The sequence below is a fragment of the Schistocerca cancellata genome, chromosome 1 (genome assembly GCF_023864275.1).
Source record: "Schistocerca cancellata isolate TAMUIC-IGC-003103 chromosome 1, iqSchCanc2.1, whole genome shotgun sequence".
NCBI lineage: Eukaryota > Metazoa > Arthropoda > Insecta > Orthoptera > Acrididae > Schistocerca > Schistocerca cancellata.
Window position 1 is genome coordinate 654,750,486 of NC_064626.1, and position 23,970 is coordinate 654,774,455.

Here is a 23,970-nt window from a genome sequence, read left to right on the forward strand (position 1 = left end):
GGCCCGGGAAAAGAATAGGCCTCCGGTATGTTCTGCCAGTCGTAAAAGGCGACGAAAAGAACAAACCACTAATAGGACTAACCCCCCTTTTAGTGTGATTAGTTGGTTCAGGACAGAACTAAAGAAGCCTCGGACAAGCGCCGTCATGGTCGGGGACGACGCTTGAACCCTATACCCGCCCACAATGGTAAAGACACTGCTAGCCAACTGGAAAATGATTTAAATCCAAATAGAGGTGCTTTGCAGGATATGCTTCCTGCAACCACCCTAGAAGGAAAACAAAGACAGAGGATGAGATGGTCAAGTGAAGATAATCGACACCTCATGTTCTGTTATTACCAAGCAACAAACCTAGGAACCAACACAACTGGATACAGATCACAAGTATACACAACATTTATTACTAGATACCCAGAATTAAAATTTTTAACAGGACAACGACTAGCTGATCAGATCCGTGTAATAATTAAAAATAACAAGATACCCCAGTCAGAATTAGAAAACATCAAACAACAAGTACAACAAATACTGGAACAAAATAATGTGCAATTAGAAGAAGAAGAAGAAGAAGAAGAAGAAGAAGAAGAAAATACAGTAATGTACTCAAACATCCCAGAGAAAACAAACAAAGAACAAAATGCATCAATTAAACAATCAGAGGAAAACGAAATCTTAAGACAGCCACCAGAACAAGCACAAATAGAACACGAAGTGACACACATGTTAGATATAGAAGAGAAATATCAGCTGACATATATAGAACACAAAGACACAAATACAGACATTAGACCATTCTTGCATAGACCGCCAAATAACCCACAAGTCGAAACAACAATAAAAACTATCAACACAATCATACACAACAAAATAAATGAAAACACAACTATGGAAGAGTTACAACTACTGGTTTATATAGGAGCAATTACTACACTAAATATGCACACTAGGCAGAGATCAGAACCAACCAACACACAGAAGAAACCCACAAAACCAGCTTGGCAACACATGCCACAGATCAGAATAGAAAAACTGAGAAAAGACATCGGACAGCTAACACAATTTATAAGAAATGAAATATCAGACAAAAAACGAAAAAAGTTATGTAAAATCTCACAACAAGAAGCGATAGAGCAATTAGATGAAAAGAAGCAAAAATTACAAGCATTGGCCAAATGACTTAGAAGATACAAAAAAAGTGAAAATAGAAGGAAACAAAACCAAACATTCAACACAAACCAAAAGAAATTTTACCAGACAATAGATAACACACACATTAAAATAGACAATCCACCAAACATAACAGACATGGAACACTTCTGGAGCAACATATGGTCAAACCCGGTACAACATAACAGGCATGCACGGTGGATACAAACAGAAACAGACTCGTACAAGATGATACCACAAATGCCTGAAGTGATAATTTTGCAACATGAAGTCACCCAAGCAATTAATTCTACTCACAATTGGAAAGCCCCTGGAAAAGATAAAATAGAAAATTTCTGGCTAAAGAAGTTCACCTCAACACACTCACATCTAACTAAATTATTTAACAGTTACATTGTAGATCCATACACATTCCCTGATACACTCACACATGGAATAACTTATCTGAAAGCTAAAGATCAAGCAGATACAGCAAACCCAGCTAAATATCACCCCATAACATGCCTACCAACAATATACAAAATATTAACTTCAGTCATTACACAGAAATTAATGACACATACAACACAGAACAAAATTATAAATGAAGAACAAAAAGGCTGTTGCAAAGGAGCACGAGGATGTAAAGAGCAACTGATAATAGATGCAGAGGTGACATATCAAGCTAAAACTAAACAAAGGTCGCTACACTACGCATACATTGATTACCAAAAAGCTTTTGATAGTGTACCCCACTCGTGGTTGCTACAAATATTAGAAATATACAAAGTAGATCCTAAATTGATACAGTTCCTAAACATAGTAATGAAAAATTGGAAAACCACACTTAATATCCAAACAAATTCAAATAATATCACATAACAGCCAATACAGATTAAGCGTGGAATATACCAAGGAGACTCATTAAGTCCTTTCTGGTTCTGCCTTGCTCTGAACCCACAATCCAACATGCTAAATAATACAAATTATGGATATAATATTACTGGAACATACCCACACAAAATCACACATTTGCTATACATGTATGATCTAAAACTACTGGCAGCTACCAATCAACAACTCAACCAATTACTAAAGATAACAGAAGTATTCAGCAATGATATAAATATGGCTTTTGGAACAGACAAATGTAAGAAAAAATAGCATTGTCAAGGGAAAACACACTAAACAAGAAGATTACATATAGGATAACCACAGCGATTGCATAGAAGCTATGGAAAAAACAGATGCCTATAAATATCTAGGATACAGACAAAAAATAGGAATAGATAATACAAATATTAAAGAAGAACTAAAAGAAAAATATAGACAAAGACTAACAAAAATACTGAAAACAGAATTGACAGCAAGAAACAACACAAAAGCTATAAATACTTATGCTATACCAATATTGACCTACTCATTTGGAGTAGTGAAATGGAGTAACACAGACCTAGAAGCACTCAATACACTTACACGTTCACAATGCCACAAATATAGAATACATCACATACATTCAGCAACAGAAAGATTCACATTAAGCATAAAGGAAGGAGGAAGGGGATTTATCGACATAATAAACCTACATTATGGACAGGTAGACAATTTAAGAAAATTCTTTCTAGAACAAGCAGAAACTAGCAAAATACACAAAGCAATCACTCATATAAATACATCGGCTACACCACTGCAATTTCATAACCACTTCTACAACCCTTTAGATCACATAACATCAACAGATACGCAGAAAGTAAATTGGAAAAAGAAAACACTACATGGCAAGCGCCCGTATCATCTAACACAGCCACACATCGATCAAGACGCATCCAACACATGGCTAAGAAAAGGCAATATATACAGTGAGACGGAAGGATTCATGATTGCAATACAGGATCAAACAATAAACACCAGATATTACAGCAAGCATATTATTAAAGATCCCAATACCACAACAGATAAATGCAGACTTTGCAAACAACAAATAGAAACAGTAGATCACATCACAAGTGGATGTACAATACTAGCAAATACAGAATACCCCAGAAGACATGACAATGTAGCAAAAATAATACACCAACAACGTGCCATAAAACATAAACTAATAAAACAACACGTTCCCACATACAAGTACACACCACAAAATGTACTAGAGAATGATGAATACAAATTATACTGGAACAGAACCATTATAACAGATAAAACAACACCACATAACAAACCTGACATCATACTCACCAATAAAAAGAAGAAATTAACACAACTAATCGAAATATCCATACCCAATACAACAAATATACAGAAGAAAACAGGAGAAAAAAATTGAAAAATACATCCAACTGGCTGAGGAAGTCAAGGACATGTGGCATCAGGATAAAGTTGACATTATACCGATTATACTATCAACTACAGGAGTCGTACCACACAATATCCACCAGTACATCAACGCAATACAGCTACATCCAAACGTATATATACAACTACAGAAATCCATAATTATTGATACGTGTTCAATAACCCGAAAGTTCCTAAATACAATGTAACATATACCGTACAGTTAAAAGGAAGTCATGCTTGATGAAGGTCCGCGTCACTTTCCATTTCTAACCAGACCTAAGGTCTGAGAAAAATAGGAATAATAATAATAATTTGACTAAGTCCTGTTGCTTAAATTATCTTTCAGAGGCCTGAACCCATGCTTCTAGTAAATTCTGTCGCACTCCTCTGTGATGCCAGTCACTCTATTTATTGTTCCTGATTACCCTGTTGCTGACGTAACTAACGTTACGAAACCAATCGTGCTTTTGAAATAAGGTAACTATACAGCTGCAGCCTTGTTTTAATTCAACATGAAGTTTTTTAGCTGTGGATATCAGTTAAATAAATTTTGTTATTGTTGTAATACTTCAAGTGTAGTAATTCCAATGTCTGTTTCTCTTGGATACTGGAAGACCAATACTTCTTTTAAATTTCTCTTGAAATTCACTCCAGGAAGAGAATTCCTTCAAATGCGCTGCTCCATTCAGTGGCACTCCTGTCTAAATAACTTAAAACAAAATCAATTCTTTTATTATCGTCCCAGCATTTCTGTAACGATCTCGAAGACACTCATAAGAAGTATGTGGGGTGAACATCGCCTTCCAGCTTAAATGTAGGAAATAGTTCAGATGAATTCATTCCTCCACCTAAATTTAATTCATTGAGTAGTTCAGGTGAAAGCCAATTACTTTAGTTAAATTTCTGTTCAGTTTTCCTCGTTGGTTTTATTAAGTTCTTCCCGAAGCTTATGTACTTCCCCTTCTGTTTTTTAAACCAACTGTGAACAATGGTGTACTGACTGTGATGAATGCATCATTTCTTGTATCTTTTGAGTAATTAATTAATGTACCCATTCCTCCAAAGTTGCAAAAGTCGAGCCCAGCGATGCCGTTATGTCCGTGTCTTTACCCTGCTCTAACATGTGTAACCATAACTGCAGGTCTAAGATCTGTCTGTTTACTTATGTCACCTTTTTACAGTTAATTTTTTATTTGTTTTACATTCTGATGTACCTCCTTAAGCTCTTTCAAAATGTAGTTATTTACAAAATCACATCGTTAGTTTATCTCGGATGTGCAACTCTTCTTGTAAAGTGGTTTACATTGTTTGAAAGTTAGTTGTTTTTGTATTTATCTTGTTTCTCCTTAGGAGATTCCTGGATATGCTGTTCGAGACTAGCAATCGTAGTATCTTCTGCATTTAGATCTGTAATCAAAGTGTCAAGCTTAGCACTGAGCTCTGTGTTTAAACTAGCCTTTGCAACATCTAGCTTAGTACTGATATCTATTTATAAACTTCTCAACATGGTTTCGTTTATTTGTTAAATAATATGCTCTGTGAAAGATCTTTCCAATCAATAAGAGGTAACAGTAAGAGTAAGGTGAGACATCTAAATAATGTGCTGCCTCAAGGCTCAGTATTTCTCCAGTCCTGTTCAACCTATACATTTTGAATATACCAAATATGACATCTACAAAATTTACGTATGTTGATGATCTTGCCCTTGCCTCTCACTGTAAGCTTAGAGAGGAAGACATCTACATCTTAATGGAAGAGCTCACAGAGTTGAGGACATACTTTTCTGACTGTAGACTAAGCCAAACAGCATCAAAACTGAAGTGTTGTGCTTTCGCCTCAATAATAAACAAGCATGTCTAAAGCCCCAAGCATACTTTAACAATAACTCATTTCGCTGTAATCCTTTCCCAAACTATTTAGAGATAACAGTGGACCGAACACTATCTTTTAAAAAGCATCTAGAAAACCCCACAGCAGAACTCGACATGACTGACAATGTGATCCATAAATTTCCCGGTACCACATGGGCGGCGAATGCACCCATCCTTAAAACACCAGCACTTAGACTTTTGAACTTGGTTGCCAAATACTGGGCTTCATTCTGGTTAAACAGCCACCATGTGAAGAAGATTGGCACCAATCTGAATGAGACCATGATACTAATTAGTGGCTGTATACAAAGCACTCCCCATCCTTGGGTACCTGTTTTGAGCCATATCGTCCCCGTTCCTCCCCTCATGTTCGCAGACAGAAAAGATTAGTTAAGTAAAACACAAAATTGTAGCTAATCTGCATGTTCCACTGCACAGTGGCTTGGCTAGTGCTGCTCTGCAGAAGCTAAAATCTAGATCTCCCGCACTACCACTTGCAGAACTACTTTTGATGGACAGTTTCAAAATTAATGACATGTGGAGAGAATATTGGGAAGCCCCGAAACAGGGTCAAGCCTGACCACTATTGACTCTGTTCCACCATAAATAGGAAATGAACTGCCTCGCCACACATCGAAAATGCACAACAGAATAAAAAAATCACATGGCATCTGCCCTGACTCATTTTGAAAATGGTGAATAACCAAATCACTGAGCTGCGACTGCGGAGAGTCTCGTCAGACTGTTCATCACATTGTTACTGAATGCCGGCTTACAACATATCCAGGAGAAAAATGATTTCTTTGAAACTTCAAACTCTACATGGATTAATAATCTCAACTCTAAAATAAATTTATATATACGCTGTTGTTACGTTCTGCTTTACATTTGTGGTTACATTGCAAAATTTTATCACATGGTTTTATACCTCTTGTTTCATATATTACACCAAATGCATGTAAACCATACACAGAATAAATAAATAAAACGAGATCTGTACTTACAAGGAGAGACCCCAGCGATGGGATCAACTTTTAAAAACCATCTATGGGCACCTGTGTGCGTGTAATTAATGAAAAAACAATTCGGGATTTTGTGTGGCACTTTATAGCATTAAAAAAAGTATTTGTGTGATATAATGGACAGGATGATAACCTTAGATGCAAGAGGGTGTGGGTTTGAATCCCATCAGGAGCAGTGAAATTTTCATTTAATTTTTAAATCTTTATCGAATTTTCTTTTTTTTAATCTTTATCGAAATGACTTCAATCATCATATTCTTTCAGTTAATTGATTTAAATATAGTTTTTTTATTTCCATTCCTTTGTCACATAATTTTAATCATAATATCAAATTCTTCATTTGCTCTCATTTTTTATTCCTATTATTCTTTTTCCACTTGAAATCTTGGTTCAGGTGTTTTATGCACATTGGCTAATGAAAAATACATTTTTTACACCATTGCACATTCAGTGTAAATAGATTATTTCATCTTGGTTTTTGACTGATAGATCAGAGTTTTCTATTAATTGAAGGTAATAACAGATAAATATAATTAACTTCATATTCACAAAAATTCTGATTGAGAAAAGGATGATATAAAGAAAAACTGTAACAAATGAAAAGGTCCATATGATGGTTAAAATGATGTGACAAAGGAATAGAAATAAAAAAAATTACATTTAAGCCAATTAACTGGATAACAATAATAATGAAAGCCATTTTGATAAAAATTTAAAAATAAATAAATTTACTTCACTTGACAAGGTTTGAACACTCCACCTCCTGCATGTGAGACAGTTATCCTATCCATTACACCAGGCAAGCAGTCTAGTTAAAACAACTTTTCTCATGGTATTAACCATCATGCAAAATGCTGATATTTTTTCCATCGGTTACTCTCAAATGAGGGCCCACCAGAGTGAATGGCTGCAGGTTGTAATACCTGGGATCTTAACTTGCATCACCCTATATATGGTTTTAAAAAGTTGATCGCGCTGTTGGGGACCTCTCCTTGTTAAATCAGTCATTGCAACATCTAATGAGTTGTTTGCTGGCCCAGTATTCTAAACTCAACAATGCAGACTTCTTTTTAGCCAGCCACTCATTCCTAATTTCTCCCAAAACACCTTATTTTGGTTCAAATAAAGCCCACTCATGACTTGTAGCTGTGCAAGCCATGGTGAGTTGCCGGTGCTTAGCAGGGTGGTTGTAGTGGGAGGGCTATGACAAAAGTTACCATGGCAGTGGCCGATGCTGCTATTTGATGTGGAACGGATGGCTCGAAAACAGCCACCTGCTACTAGAATCGTCAACCTTCCACATTGTCGATTCATTGTTTTATTCTGTGTTGTTATTGTTGTTGAGTAATTTAGTAGTGAATTTTTGACAGCTAAATTTCTTCTTCCCTTTTCATATATCGCTAAAGAATTTAAAGTTCTCTTCTCAACAGCTCAACTCAGTGTAAACTTTTCTCAAATGAAATGTTATTGATGACTGCTGCATCAAGTAATCTTTGCAGTTGACATTGCCAAGGACAGCTCACTGGAACTTACCATGATGAAAATTACTAATTTATTTCAAGTATAGATCAATTTTATTCATTTTATGGTGCCAAATTTTTGCAGATTCACCATTTTGTGACATAGTCAGTTGAAATGTTTCCTGGGTATCTCTATGCAGTTTTGCTGAGTGATGAAATACGTTAGCTGAAGGGTAGGCTCCTAATGTCAAAACGCCTTTTTCTATTTACCTGCATCTTTACTTAAAAAAAATATATATATATATAAGTGAAAGTGCTGGCAGGTCGACAGACACACAAACGAACACAAACATACACACAAAATTCAAGCTTTCGCAACAAACTGTTGCCTCATCAGGAAAGAGGGAAGGAGAGGGAAAGACGAAAGGATGTGGGTTTTAAGGGAGAGGGTAAGGAGTCATTCCAGTCCCGGGAGCAGAAAGACTTACCTTAGGGGGGAAAAAAGACGGGTATACACTCGCACACACACACATATCCATCCACACATATATAGACACAAGAAGACATATTTAAAGACAAAGAGTTTGGGCAGAGATGTCAGTCGAGGCAGAAGTGCAGAGGCAAAGATGTTGTTGAATGACAGGTGAGGTATGAGTGGCGGCAACTTGAAATTAGCGGAGATTGAGGCCTGGTGGATAACGGGAAGAGAGGATATATTGAAGAGCAAGTTCCCATCTCCGGAGTTCGGATAGGTTGGTGTTAGTAGGAAGTATCCAGATAACCCGGACGGTGTAACACTGCGCCAAGATGTGCTGGTCGTGCACCAAGGCATGTTTAGCCACAGGGTGATCCTCATTACCAACAAACACTGTCTGCCTGTGTCCATTCATGCGAATGGACAGTTTTTACTGGTCATTCCCACATAGAATGCATCACAGTGTAGGCAGGTCAGTTGGTAGATCACGTGGGTGGTGCGCACATCTTGCGCAGTGTTACACCGTCCAGGTTATCTGGATACTTCCTACTAACACCAACCTATCCGAACTCCGGAGATGGGAACTTGCTCTTCAATATATCCTCTCTTCCCGTTATCCACCAGGCCTCAATCTCCGCTAATTTCAAGTTGCTGCCACTCATACCTCACCTGTCATTCAACAACATCTTTGCCTCTGCACTTCTGCCTCGACTGACATCTCTGCCCAAACTCTTTGTCTTTAAATATGTCTTCTTGTGTCTGTATATGTGTGGATGGATGTGTGTGTGTGTGCGAGTGTATACCCGTCCTTTTTTCCCCCTAAGGTAAGTCTTTCCGCTCCCGGGACTGGAATGACTCCTTACCCTCTCCCTTAAAACCCACATCCTTTTGTCTTTCCCTCTCCTTCCCTCTTTCCTGATGAGGCAACAGTTTGTTGCGAAAGCTTGAATTTTGTGTGTATGTTTGTGTTCGTTTGTGTGTCTGTCGACCTGCCAGCACTTTCATTTGGTAAGTCACATCATCTTTGTTTTTAGGTATATTTTTCCTTCGTGGAATGTTTCCTTCTATTAAAGATGATGAGACTTACCAAACAAAAGCGCTGGCAGGTCGATAGACACACAAACATACACACAAAATTCTAGCTTTCGCAACCAACGGTTGCCTCGTCAGGAAAGAGGGAAGGAGAGGGAAAGACAAAAGGGTTTGGGTTTTAAGGGAGAGGGTAAGGAGTCATTCCAATCCCGGGAGCGGAAAGACTTACCTTAGGGGGAAAAAAGGACGGGTATACACTCGCGCGCACACACACACACACACACATATCCATCCGCATATACACAGACATAAGCAGGCATTTGTATATTTTTAAATATATATATATACACACACACACACACACACACACACACACACACACACACACACACACACACACACACACACACACCTCCCTGCCTCTTCTCCCTCTCTCCCTCTGGAAATCAGTGTCCAACTATACCATGTATGCCTCATATCGCTGATTTCTTTTCCTTTTTGGTGTGCTGCTGACTGCTGAAAACTACTACTTGAGAGAATTTTCTTCTTTTGTGAACCACATACATTTGTAACAACTTTTTATACTCAATAAACAACTTAAAATTCTTTTTCACGCATTGTCACAACCGTCTTCTTCCATGGAGGCCAGTGCAACTCCGAGGAGGGGTCAGCTGCACGGAGAAAACATTAAGAATGGCAAGTGTGGCGAAACGCGAGCCAGTACCAGTGCTGCCCCGTCCAGTAGCAATGCCATCTCTGTTGCCATTCAGTTAGTATGCACATACAGAGAAATCCCACATTCAATACTTGTCTATTCCAAACCAAATTAAATAAATGTTCTTCAGCAGTTGGCAATCAGCATCCATTGCTCGTGAATACATAGTACAACACTTCCCTTTAACCAAGTGGACATAGGAGGGTGCTATGCAGTTGCTCGCGGCTGTGTTGCATATGGGTGAGAATTGGTTTAGGAAGTGGTATTTCTGTTATGAGAGGCTAGGCTTTGAGGAGTTGGTTGGAGGTGTCGATCGACAAGAGCAGATATTCTTTAAGCGGGAACATAATAACCAGCTGCAGTGGGGAGCCCAGGTTCATTGGGTCTGTGGATTTTGGGAAGCACATTAAAGATTCTAACCTCTTCCTTCACCATCTCTCGACCATCCTCACCCCATTTGCCTCTTGGATCCATATTAGTCACTATTGATATCACTTATCTATACACCAGCATCTCATATTCCCAAGGCCTTGCTGCTATTGAGCACTACCTCCTCCAGTGTCCTTCAAACTCCAAACCTACTACTTCATTCCTTGTATACTGTAACAGCTGTATACTTACATGCAGCTACTTTTATTTTGAGGAGAAGGTGTCACAGCTATGTGCACCAGCATGAGCTGAGCACTGCGTTATCACCTGTGTTAAGTAGGCTGCATATGGATGTCCTGGGCCAGGGTTACCTGAGCAGCATGCCTCACTCTGTGCTGAATATTTCCAGAGTGTTTTTCGCAATGTCTACTTGAGTTTTCTAAGATTTGTCTTTGCTGAGATGAACATTATTGCAGATATAAAAATTAGTTTGTGTGTTTCAAGCTTCTATGTGACTTTATAACTGTTTCAGATCCTCAGAGATGTAAATACAGCATTTTGTTTCATAGTTTCTGATTCAATTTTGGTAACCCATCATGAAAATTTGTATCCCATTCAGATTCTTTGGATTCAGAAGAACTATCAATAAAATCTCTTGTTGACACATACCACTGTTGTGTTGCATCTGCTGATGTTGGTGGTTTGCTTTCAGAATCTGTGGACGAGTCATCTGCTACAACAACATAAAATAATTCATCCTTGTTGTTGTTCTTTGCATTTCCATGATCTTGTCCACAGTGGAACCACAAAGCACTTTTCCACTGTGCAGCTACAATGCCTTGACATTTGAAAGTCGAATGTGGCAAAACAAGATCACAACAGACTAAGTATCTGAACACAACTTAGCAACCAGAAATGTGAAAAGTTGCTGAGATATGATGCAGAAATTCTGTTGTATAGCTCATCAACAACAGTCAGTTCTGAATAGCAGTGCTTCTGTACTTGTCATTAGTACTCAGGTGTCAGCAAGGAGACCAGAGTGAACTTTTCAATAGTGCTGAAGGATAACCCAAGAGCCATACTTAAACTCATCAGTAGCACGTGGGGAGTAGCAGAGCATGATGCTTTAATTTGTCAACAGCAGTCGAAGGGTTAAAAGATAAATGGAGAACATTTTGTTAAAAACTGGCAGATATAAAAGTATTTGTGATTAAGGCTCAACCGCATTGTAAATCATGCCCTAAAATAATTGGCACTACATCAAATCTCCAACACCGCTGCAGCCGGAAAAAGATCCTGAAAGAACCCAGGACAAACAATGACTGAAGGGAATCATTCAACGTGACAGGAGTGCAACTCTTCCACAAATTGCTGCAGATTTCAATGCTGGACCATCAACAAGTGTCTGTGTGCAAGCCATTCAAAGAAATATCATCTATAAGGGCTTTCGGAGCTGAAGGCCCACTTCTGTACTCTTGATGACTGCACAACACAAAGCCTTGCGCCTCACCTGGGTCTGTCAACACCAACATTGGACTTGTCATGATGGTAACATGTTGCCTTGTTGAATTGTATCGAGCGGATGGACATATACGGGTATGGAGAGAACCTCGTGAATCCATGGACCCTGCATGTCAGCAGGGGGACTGTTCAAGCTGGTGGAGGCTCTGTAATGGTGTGGGGTGGGTGTAGTTGGAGTGATACAGGACCACCGATACATCTAGATGTGACTCTGACTGGTGACATGTATGTAAGCATCCTGTCTGATCCACCTGCATCCATTCACCGTCCACTTTGCATTCCGACGGACTTGGCAAATTCCAACAGGACAGTGCAACAGCCTACTCACTCAGAATTTCTACAGAGTGGCTCCAGGAACACTCTTCTGAGTTTAAACACTTCCGGTGGCCAGCAGACACTCCAGATGTGTACATTATTGAGCGTTTCTGGACAGATCTGCAGGATTCACGGCATCAGTTCCCTCCAGCACTACTTCAGACATTAGTCGAGTCCATGCCACATCATGTTGCGACACTTCTGCATGCTCGCGGGGCCCCTACATGATATTAGACACGTCTACCAGTTTCTTTGGCTCTTCAGTGTATGTGAAGCCTATGATAATTTACAATCAGGGCCTTGGCAAAAAACATATCAGAAAAGTCGAACATGTTTTTGTCATTGAAAGGATCCAAACCCTCCACCTACTTTTAAGACAAAACTGAAGACAGCAAACAGGACAGCTAAATATTAAATTCTGCATTAGAAAATGTGTTTCCACATGTGCAGATGACCATGCCAGTGTTTGACTGTCATGTGCCCCCCCCCCCCCCCCCCCCTGCCCCTTTTCATGTCAAGTACATTAGTCGTCTTTTGTAGCTCGTATTATCAAGAATCTCTCACAGGGAATAGTCTCATGTAAGTGGAAAAGAGTCCAGGTCACCCATTTTCAAACAGGGTAGATTCGGGGAAAATAAACCACTCATGTGAAACACAACTTGCTTGGTTTCTACGTGACATCTTGCAAACATGAGGTGCAGCTTAACAGCCTGTCTACTTTCCTATGTTTCTGAAAGGCTTTCGACATTGTAACATATTGTTGACTAAAAAGCAAGATACAGCGAAACAGTGTGCTTTTGTGGATACGTGATGCCTTAGTGAAGAAATCTATGCCTTGGGAGTTCTGCTGTGTCTGCACAATGGTTTGTTTAGTCCACTGAAAAACTGACCATAATATGAAAGGACACATATCTGCACCTAGAGATGCACTTGAAAAGTTCATACAACCTCTCACCTGTAACTGACTGATGTGTGGCACATAGAAGCACTCAACAGAATACAACATTTACATTAGCTTTCTCTAATGTGAGCGCACACAACCGCACAGATGCCCAAATGCCAACACTAGTGGCCACATGAGACCTGACTTTTCATTTTTGGTTATTGAGGACAATTGGCTGGGTAGTTGGGGTCAGGGAGGGTGTAGGAAAGAATGCACGAGGTGACAGGCAGGTGGAAAGGGGAGGGTGGGAAGGAAGGAGAGAAGGAGGGAAATGAAGGGGAAGAGAAAAAGGGGGAGGAATGGAAGATGGTTTGGAGGGGGGGGTAGAGAGGGAGAGGGGGGGGAAATATGTCTACATGGGATGGGGGGAATGTCATAACAGAAGGCAGTACATGATATGGACAGGGAAGGAGCAGTTGAGAAAGAAGAGAGAAGGGAACGGTAAGGTGAGTCAGTGAGGAACATGTTAGCGGAGGTTTAGGCCAGGAGGGTTGAGAGAGTGCAGGATGTGCTGGAGAAAGAATTCCGACCTGTGTTCTTCAGAGAAACTAGGGTTGGAAGGGATTATCCAAATGGCTTGCATAGTATCAAAGTCTGTGTATTGAGGTGCACAGCATGTTCGACAACTGGATGGTCAAGCTTGCCACAATCTGATGGTGTCCATGCATGCAAATCGACATTTGATTATTTGTCATGTCCACATAGAATGCTGTACAGTAAATGCAGCATAGCATATATATAACATGGCTGCTTTCACATGTGGCTCTGTCTTTTATATGGTAGGAAATGCCTGTGATGGACTGCGATAGGAGGGTGTGGATACTTTGTGTCTGACAGTGTTTCAGATTCCCCACCTAGCATGGATGTGGACATGTCAGAGGTACTACGGGTGCGAGTGGCGGCTCCAGGCTGTCTTCATAAGGGAAATCACCACCAAACTATGCATGTCATGTGGCGCCATCCAGTTTGCTGCTGAGCCTGTTGCCCAGACTTGTGGCATGGCTTATTGCTAGCTGTACTTTGTAGCTATTTGTTGTGAGCCATTGCACAGTCAGGCTGAATCAAATTGTTTTCTGGTCCCAAATGGTCACAGATTTGGAACTGTTATACTTCTGCACTAACTTCACTATGGCCCAGACTTGCTAGTGTTTCATTCCATTCACTTTGTGAATTCAGACTATTGGAGACTTATAGGAGCGTGTGTTCATTTCCCTGTGGTTTTATGTACCCATTGGAGCAAGTCAAATTAAACTGACTGTCTACACCACACAAGATAGAAAAGATGGGCTTATGGGACAGATCTTGCACCAGTGTCGACCACAAGGGAATGATGCAAGGGGTGATCAGAGGAGTAGTGATCAGTGGCTGGTTATCAGGTTTGCTGGTTTCAGAGGAAGAGAGAACACAGGGGGTCTGCTTATGGATGAGCTCAATATGATACTGTCTGTCACATTGCTGATTATATCACATGGTTATAATTAAACTGATGATGATCTGAGTGTTGCAGTGCAGGTTTCATACATCACAGGGTACTGAAAAATTGTAGATATGTACATTAATCAGTGCAGTCTTGGAGAATGCTGGGAAAAAAAAGAAGTTCCACTTTCTGCTACGACATGAATAATGACACTGCCAGCAGTCAGAATGTGAAATATTTCCTGTTTTGATGTCAGTATGCTTTTTGTCCCTGGGTGAAGTATGTTGATTTCTTTCTTGAAGTGACTGTTGGTGTAAAGGGTTATGGAAGATCTTGTTTTCCACAGCAAAACATAATAGTTATTGAAAAGAAAGACTGTGCACTGCTGGAAAAGTTGTTTTATGAGAATGACAGAAATAGCAGTACGAAGAGACTCCATTTCAATAAATGGCTTAAAGAATATGATCACAAAATTTGAAGAAACAGGTGAATTATGTGGTGCAGCAGGAACAGGTTTTTGCCTCATTTCAGTGGCAGTTGTTGATTAAGTTGCTGTTGATACAGCCAACTGTGCAGCATATGCCTCAAATTCTGCAACCACTGCTCGAATTGTGTCATGGGAATTCTCTCTCGCCTGGTCAAAAGTTCAGAAGATTTTGCAGTGTATTTTATACAGGTACCCGTACAAGATTCAGAATGTACACCAAACAAAGCCCCAAGATAGGCTACAGTGCTGTGACTTTGCCCTTCATATATTGGCGTGCATGGAAATGGATGATATGTGGCCAGAGAATAATTTTGAATGGACAAGGCACATTTTACTTTGCACCCTGTTCTGAATGCACAAAACTGTCACATATGAAGTTCTACTCTGCCACATGTTGAACTGAAACATCCACTGCACTCAGCTTGTGTGACTGTTTGGTGTAGTTTCAAAAGCTCCTATATTCTTGGTCTGTTTTTCTTCAAGGAGTTGACACATCTCAGGCTTGTTAGATGTACAGTGTCTTTTGCATGTTATAATGACCTCCTTGTGCAATGCGTGATTCCAGCTTTGCAAGAACGTAACTGTGTCCACACCACTATTTTCATGCAAGTTGTGACAGTATCACATGTTGCTTGCCACGTGAATGATTTGCTTCGAGAAACCTATGGTAACAACCACATCATGTCCAGGCAATTTAAAGATGTGTGGCCTAACACATAATCTGAACTAAATCCATTTGTCTTCTGGTTGTGAGGATATCAGAAAGATTTTTCTATCAGGAATGACTCTGAAGTCTTTCTGGACTCTTCCTGATCTCAAGGATAGTATATGATGGCTCATCACTCTGATTAGATGGGATATGCTGCAAGCAATCATTGACCATGCTATGTTACGAATGCAACATGTTTCTGAGTCAAGAAACCATGTTGAACACATGTTGTAACTTGTGATTGTCTCCTAATAAACGTTCCAGAACCACCGTTCTGTGTTTGATGGTTGTAGCCCTCTTCCTGCACTCACACCACGTTCTCACTGCTTACAGTACCATGTTTTCACCTGGAGGCAGAACCACTTAATAATTAACATATATAAAGTGTTTGAGCATCCTATGACGTATAGTGCTGCATTGCAGCACTCGGAACACTGTCAGCTTATTTATAACCACCAATTACAAGCCACCATATGTTGTATAATAGAGATTAATATTGTTTGGTTAATGAAGTATTTGTGACATTATTTATAGTGCAGTAAATAAAGGTACTATTATTGGTTGTGCATACTAAGTTGCATGAGCAGTCACTGAAAGTATTTTAATTATTGGGTGGAAACTGAATTCATGTTACACCTATGCACTTGATATCATGCTGCATTTGGTGGAGGTGGACTAAAAGTGACCAGGCAGCAATTGTAGTCTTGTGACACTGTCATTAAATGCGAATCCCTCATTTGTTTTATAGCAAAAATATTGATAAGTTACTTTTATTGAGTTTTCTGCATGTATTGAACATGTGTGTTAATTGACTATTATTTCATTCCAACAGGGAACCACCAAGAGTGCTGAAACCACAGGACTTGAATGCTCATGACTCTCGAAACTGGCGGCCACAGATTGGAATGTCTCCTGCCACACAGAGAGCCTCATTAGGGGCAGCAGGGCACCGAATGCTTGGGTAAATATTTAGTTTTTACACACACACACACACACACACACACACCCATCTTTGTGGCAATTGAAAACGTGTATGTATAGCTGCTAGAACAGGAACAATTGGAGTTAAGCTGACATACACTAAATTAAAAACATTACTGCTTTGGGCTTTTGAAACTGTCGTACGAAAAAAATGAATGGCTAAAAGCCCATTTCCAGAAGGGAAGGTAAAATCACTCCAGGTCCTGTAGTAGTAATCGGACAGTATGCAGGGAACTAATGTTTTCAGTGGTCATGATTCTCAAGTATCAAATAATTTCCTTAAGCTGTAATCTTTGTTTTAATTATGTTATGTAGTGTTCCACAATTAATACTTTTTTACCAATTTAATTGATATTTCAGTTTTTGGAATGAAAAACAACTGTCATTAACTGTCTAGAATTGACTATCCAGTTTGCTTTTAAATCTCTATCAAAATTTCCTTTCTTTTAATGATTGTTCAGAGATTCCTGGATCACTTTCATTTATATAATTTTGGTATAATACATATTAGGAGCAGAAACCAATCAAGGAGGTGCAGTGATTAAGGCAATGGACTTGCATTCAAATCTAGTCAGCCATCTGGGTTTAGGTTTTCGATGACTTACCTAAATTGCTTAAGAAGGAAGCTGTGACGGTTACTTTGAAAAAGAGACAGACAGTTTCGTCCTGTACCACCTACTTTCTTATTTTGTGATTTGTCTCTAGTGATCTCACCATCAGTGGGTTGTGGACCTGAATATTCCTTCTTAAGGATAGAATGACTGCATACAGGAGTAAATGTATTCTCTCTGTGGCTCTACTGCCTGTCTATAAACTTTCATGACTGTGTCATAAAGTTCTTGAAACCATAGAACTTTTATTATCCTTTCCACTTTACCTTATTTTATAAATGCACTCCATTTAATGTTCTTTGTTTCTCATAGCTCATTAATTATGTACCATGATACTAGGTCACACAAGGTAAAGAGCTTTATTCTGCATCAGCTTCATGTTTTTCACATGTACTCTTTGAAAGAAATCAGACCATTGACAAACTGTAAGCTCTCACATATACACAGCTTTTATGTGGAGAGCAAATGTCCTACAAAATTTGTTTATTAAGTGGCCTATCACTAGATTAATCCTCTTCAATTAATCACTTAAGATATCCTTGTCATTGCAAAGGTTCATGTTATGGAGAATAGGCTGTTGTTCATTCCAAGGCACCATGAATACAAATGTTTCCAAGTACATACTTGTTATAATGCTTGAAAATATCATTACAGATTTTTCTTCTGCTTTTTACAGAAGCATAGTATCCATTTATTTATATGTTTGAAGCAAAATTTGATAGCTGAGAGAAGCAATATGTGTAACTGTCCCATGCAGAATGATCTGGGGCATTGTCATGGAGCAAAAAATACTCGCTGGGACAGCTTCCTACAGTGCTTCATCTTGACTTCCTGCTGTAAGCTTGTCAGGATATTTCTATAGTATGCACGTATGTCGGTTTGCATGGAGCAAGTTAGCACCACACCATGTTAGTCCCAAAAACATTCAGCAACACCTTGTACTCGATGGTGATGGGGTCTTCACTTTTTTGACGGTAGTCGATTCATATTTCCACTGCTTACTTTGTTCCTCAGACTAATAGTCATAGTGATACGCACAGTACTCATCCACAGTGATAGGCAAATAAAGGAGTTGTCTGAACTGAGTTTGATCCAGGTGCAACATTTTTGTTACTGCCTCAGTTTGGTATGTTTTTTGAATAGGTGTGAACAGTTGCAGAACTCGTTGAGCATCAACTTTTGTCATAGTAAGAATGACGTGTAAGATGTTGAAAACTGATCTGTGACTTATTTTTGTGTTCTCCACTTTTGTCTTGATTCTATATGCTGGTCTCTGAGCAACAGGGCCTCCACTTCTCCTGTGACTACTTTCTCTCTCTCTCTCTCTCTCTCTCTCTCTCTCTCTCTCTCTCTCTCTCTCTGTGTAGAGATTGTGTACCTTTTTGTTCTTATCATTTACACTTGTTTGGCTGTACTGGAAGGGTCTCTGTCACCTAACTGTTATGTCATATGAGGTTGAATTGTTGCAGTAACCTCTTCCAGTCTAGCATGGATAGTTGCAGCATTGTTACCGTTCTAGTGCAATACTTTAGTGTATTGGTGGGCTGTGCCATTTTGTTTTGGTTCTTCCGGTGGAGCTGTAACCTCCCCCTCACTTATCGACCTTAATGACAGTGAAAAATTAAACCGTGTGTACCTAATGGAAATTTGGGAAAAGCAATCGTCACCGAAGTTAATCTGTCGGTAAAGAGGGAGGAAAGGGTTACATCTAAATGAAAGGAAAAATGCAAATGAAACTGGTGGAAATTAATTTTGAAAAGGGGTAAAGTTAATAAAGAAAGTAAATGTGCGGCCGTTACGTAAACAATTAACTAGCGGTAATTAGATATTTGAGATTTTGGGGAAATTACGGTCGCCAGTCCTAAGGACAATTACTATAGTAACTGAAAAAGAAAGGTTATTACACATATAATTAGCACTAGAAGCGTGGCAACTGAAGGTTGACACGTGTAGTGTGAAAACTGAAAGTTTGTCAGAAGTAATAAATTTCGCTACACTCTGACTTAATTTAGCAAAAGAATTAATAAAACTGGAAAATCGAAAGTTAATTTAGTGACTAAAGTTAATAGTGAGCTTTCTTTCTGAAGCACAATGAAATTCAGTAAAATACGGTTAGTCTTGGACTACCTCAACAATCATTTCAAAAGCTACTTGAATCTACGCAATTTAGAAATAAGAGATTTAACTTTGAACTTGAATTAAATGATTCTGAACAATTAACAATAGTAAAATTTAGTATGTACCAAGCTGAGCTGTTGTCACAGGTAAGCTAAAATATGGTAACAAAACTCGCACTCTTAATTTGTGCTTGTGTAATCTAAATATTGTAGCCAGCTATGAATACCTTAACTGAACTTAGAAATTAAAGCAGTGAAATAGAATAATATTACTTTAATGCTGGCGTTTGAATTTCAATGACACTTGGGTTCATTCCGGAAAAGGAAGGGACCCTGCTTGGTAACACAATTGGGACAATGAGCAACAAAGGTTCATGCTACATTGCTGTAATTTTGTGATTTGAACAGTTTTAAAAGCTGAGGTCTGCCATACAGTTCTAAAACTTAACGTGCTTCCAGTCTTCCTTGTTGGTTGATTGAAGGTTTGAAGCCGTCGATCGAGGAGGTGGCGACAGTCACTCATTGTCGGCCGTCGCTGTTGCAGAAGCTGGATGTTGGCACGCCTCCTTCTCGACACGGTTGCCAGGCGAAACGGGCTCTTGATGTGCGCCAGCTAATGCTTCCCGTCCGCAACACCGTGTCAGAAACTATCATAGCAAGTCGAGCGCAATTACATGCTGCCAAACCCAAAAGCGTGGCAACTCGCGGGAGCCTCACACAACACACCTGCTCCACTCGCTACTCCAGGCAGACTCTGCTCTGCCCGTGCTCCACGCGGCAGTGTTCACCCTCAAAGATCGTAAACACTTTGGTTCTCCACACGACCTATCGATGTAATCGTTCGATAGCATAGTTTTCCCTAGGCAAGACCCAGTGTAAAAATACAAATAATATTTACAAAACAAACCAATTATACCTCGACATAAATGCATAAATATACATATACAAACAGTAAAACAATTACAATATATAAAGAGTCAGAAATGTCATATCTTCAGGTGACAAAATAAGGAAAAAAATTATAGTACAATAGATGGAAATAGAAGGATATGCATTTCCGGCGTTACAGAGCGATACAGTACCATGGTGTGGGGATTTCAAAACGTGTCAAATCAGCAGACATGTACCTGAAGGCAAACAAAAAATTAATTAATAACTTTGTTTTTGAGGTGATAATTTAAACTTCATGACTACTCCTCATAAAAGTTCTATTCATAAAGTTCCCCATCCCCCAACCTCTACGCCGTGGAGACCCAGCTTTAGTAGTTAAATCATCATGAGATCTTTGTTGCTCATCAGATCACTGTTCAGAAGCATAATGAGAGTATCTCCTTATCTCTTTATTTTATTTTGCAAGTAAATTTTTACTCACTTTAATTTTGTGACACTTTACAAATGTCGCGACGAAAAATACAACAGTCAGCACAAAAAACATAATTCAAAAGGTGAGTTTCACATGCAGGTATCCAAATGCATTGCTTTTACATTCCAGTGTCTTCAAAATCTTTCTGTATCTGTTTTGATTATGTGCAGATCTGCAAAATGAGGATGGCCTGTAACTGTACTAATCCAGGCCGGTTTGTTACATCTGTGATGAACAAGAACTGAATACATCACTTGATTCCTCCCCCAGCATTGTTAATTACAGTATCAAAGTAATTAGAACTGTGGAGTGTTTAATGACTGTGACTTAAAAGTCAGTAAAAAATTTGTAACTTTTGAACAGTTTCTTCATCCAAGGATTTGGAAAAAAAGGAAGAAAAGAAATATTAATCAGAAAGAGAGAACTCGTTTGAAGCAGGTGTTATGAAAAAAATCTCAGTTATGTGAGAAGGAATTCCAGCTTTGTTCACAGTAAAACTGTGGCTTGATCGACTGAAGTACTGGTCGTGTGTTGATGAAATGTTTATTATAATTGTAATGGCATTGTTGTGGACAACATGTTAAAAACATTTGCATTCACTGAGGAATTATCATGCCTAGATGTAAGTTCTGGCATATTAAAATGGAGGCAAAGCCATCTTGCTCTTCTCTAAGATTCCTTATCCAGTGACTGTTCCTTTTTCATGTCCTTTCTTGAATTCTTCAGTATCCATGTGCATAATTTCTCTACATGGCACCACACATTAAAATTAACATAGCTGTTTCGTACAAATCAAGCAAGCAGAAGCAATAGTTCAAGCACTTGGCTCATATTCAGGACGACTGGGTTCCAAACGCCCTTCTGGAATTCTAGATGTACATTTTCTGCAGTGTTCTTTTTAGTATCCCTACCACTAGACATTGTGATGGAGGCAGATAAGCTAGTGTGATTATTGCAGCGGAATATTGCGGACAACTGCCATGGGGGATACACGTAATGTGTGATTCTAGATAGTTGGCAGAGTCCATTTAGTGTCTTAATCAGTCCCTGTTTGAGATGTTGGACTCCTTATTATGGTCATACAATCAACTGTTTGAATATGCCTTGGGCCAGGCAGAAAACTTTGAGGCACACGGGTGCAGTCAGAACATTTACATAGGCGTCAGACACAGAGTCTGCTCGATTAGTTGCACCCTGAGTTGCATGCCCTGGACCACCATGGTCCACTGCATTGTCCCCCTGGGACTGCTGCCTGGGGGCAGTCGTTCAGCTGACAACCGGGGTGGATAGTGGGTGTCATAGTGGGTCTGAAAGGTTGGCAGTTGTTTGGAGGGTATGACATTTGGAAGCAGCTGACTTGTGATGCAAGTTGGTTGCATCCATGTCCTGTGTGATCATCATTGCTACGGTCTTCCAGTTAGCCAGGTGACAGAGTTGGTCATGATGTTCCAGGTGTGGGCTCCCACTTGCAGTGGTGTGCTTCCCCCTTGATGGCCCCAGCAAGGTACACTTCCGAGCCTCCTGATGTGGAGCCCATGCCTTTGATCCTCCTCCTCCTCCTCCTCCTCCTCCTCCTCCTCCCCCCTCCTCCCCTTGCCAGTGGATGTGACCTTGCATCTGCTGCTGCAGGTGGACTGACCATTACTTCTGTTTTCATACCCTTTTGCCCCTCCAGCTGAGCCAGCAGTGTTGGCATTGTCTCCTTTGGTCGGTTAGCTGTCCGGGTCTCTGGTGCTCTCTCTGGTTCTGCACCAGCAGTTGTAGCCATGGCTCGACTGTTTTTGGTCTTACGTTACATTTTCAGGGGGAAGGATTAGATATCCCTGCCAGTGGACATCGTGATGGATGTAAATGAGGTGGGTGGTTATTATGGTAGGCAACTGCCATGGAGGCTGCACACAATGTGCAGTATGCGCAGTCCCACTGCCACTTAAAGTAAGCCAGACGGGGCAATTCTGACACTGATTTCAACCACTGTGGTCCTTGCCTTGCACCTCAAGCCATGTTCCGTTTCTGTGTGTTTGGTCATCAGTCGCTAGCACCTGCCATGTGTTTTGTTTATTCCCATGAATGTCTCTACATAGTTTCAGACTTTGTGCTTCCCTGTAGATTGACTTGCATGGCAAGTTTTTATTTCCCTTTGCAGGGTTTTGTTCCCTGTCTTATTATCAAGCCACCATTGGCCCATACGGTATTGTGCCGATGGTGTTGTTTAGCTGTGTTGTCATGCCTATGCAGATAGTAATTCTCAAATCCCTTAAGGCAAATGTTCCTTTAAGATTTAGATGCAGCCAGTTTCCTTATTGACCCTTATCCTGTTAGAGTTTGTTCTGCATTTTTAATGGCATTAACTAATACTGGATCCCCCAAGGGTTTTGCTGTTACGAAGGGTGAATACTTGCCGTACTGTGGGTGTCTCAACCAAAATTGCTAATATGCGGTCATAGCAGTGAGACCAAATGTTTCAGAATTGTGTCTGTTGGCAAACCAGGTGTGCTTATGGTCAGTTGTAATGATACATGATCATAATGAAATATTGGTATCCTCAGAACTTTACCAATGGATGATATTATTGCTAACTTCGAAGCTACCATCTTGACCAGGTGAAAACTCCATCCTGCAATCTGCAAGGAAAGGAAGTTCATCTAACCAAGAGTCCTGATACTGACAAAAGTAGATTGGTTCAGCTTGTTGATAGGAGGGTGCAACCGTCTTCTTTGAAGACTGAAGGTATGTGGCTTACTGGATAAAGCAACCTACTCAAAACTAAATACAGGCCCAACTTGGGGGATAAACAAGACAGAACTTTGATAAAAATATCTTCTCTCATTGAGAAGATAAAAAAGAATGTGTACATCTCAGATGCTCTGCTGCCAGTAGTGCATGGTCGAAGATTATGGTACTATTTGTTCCAAGAAACATGAAAAAAATGTGAGCAAGAAAAGAGAAATCCTCATGCTAAGCAGATGGTATATTCCTGACTTACAGAGTACGTTGACCACAAGCAGCAGTTGGGGAGGTAAGCTGGTAATCACCAAGGAAAGGACCTCACATGAATAAATGAGAAGTACGTATAAACTCT

The 23,970-nt window shown here is 39.7% G+C and overlaps 1 protein-coding gene across 1 annotated transcript in view; it reads left to right on the forward strand.

Moving 5' to 3' along the window:
* Window positions 1-23,970, forward strand: part of LOC126183608 (5'-3' exoribonuclease 2 homolog) — a 449,636-nt gene that overhangs the window by 173,215 nt on the left and 252,451 nt on the right. Inside the window, exon 17 of the mRNA XM_049925723.1 lies at window positions 16,649-16,777. Within this exon, the coding sequence (XP_049781680.1) occupies window positions 16,649-16,777 (129 nt within the window). The remainder of the gene's footprint in view (window positions 1-16,648; window positions 16,778-23,970) is intronic.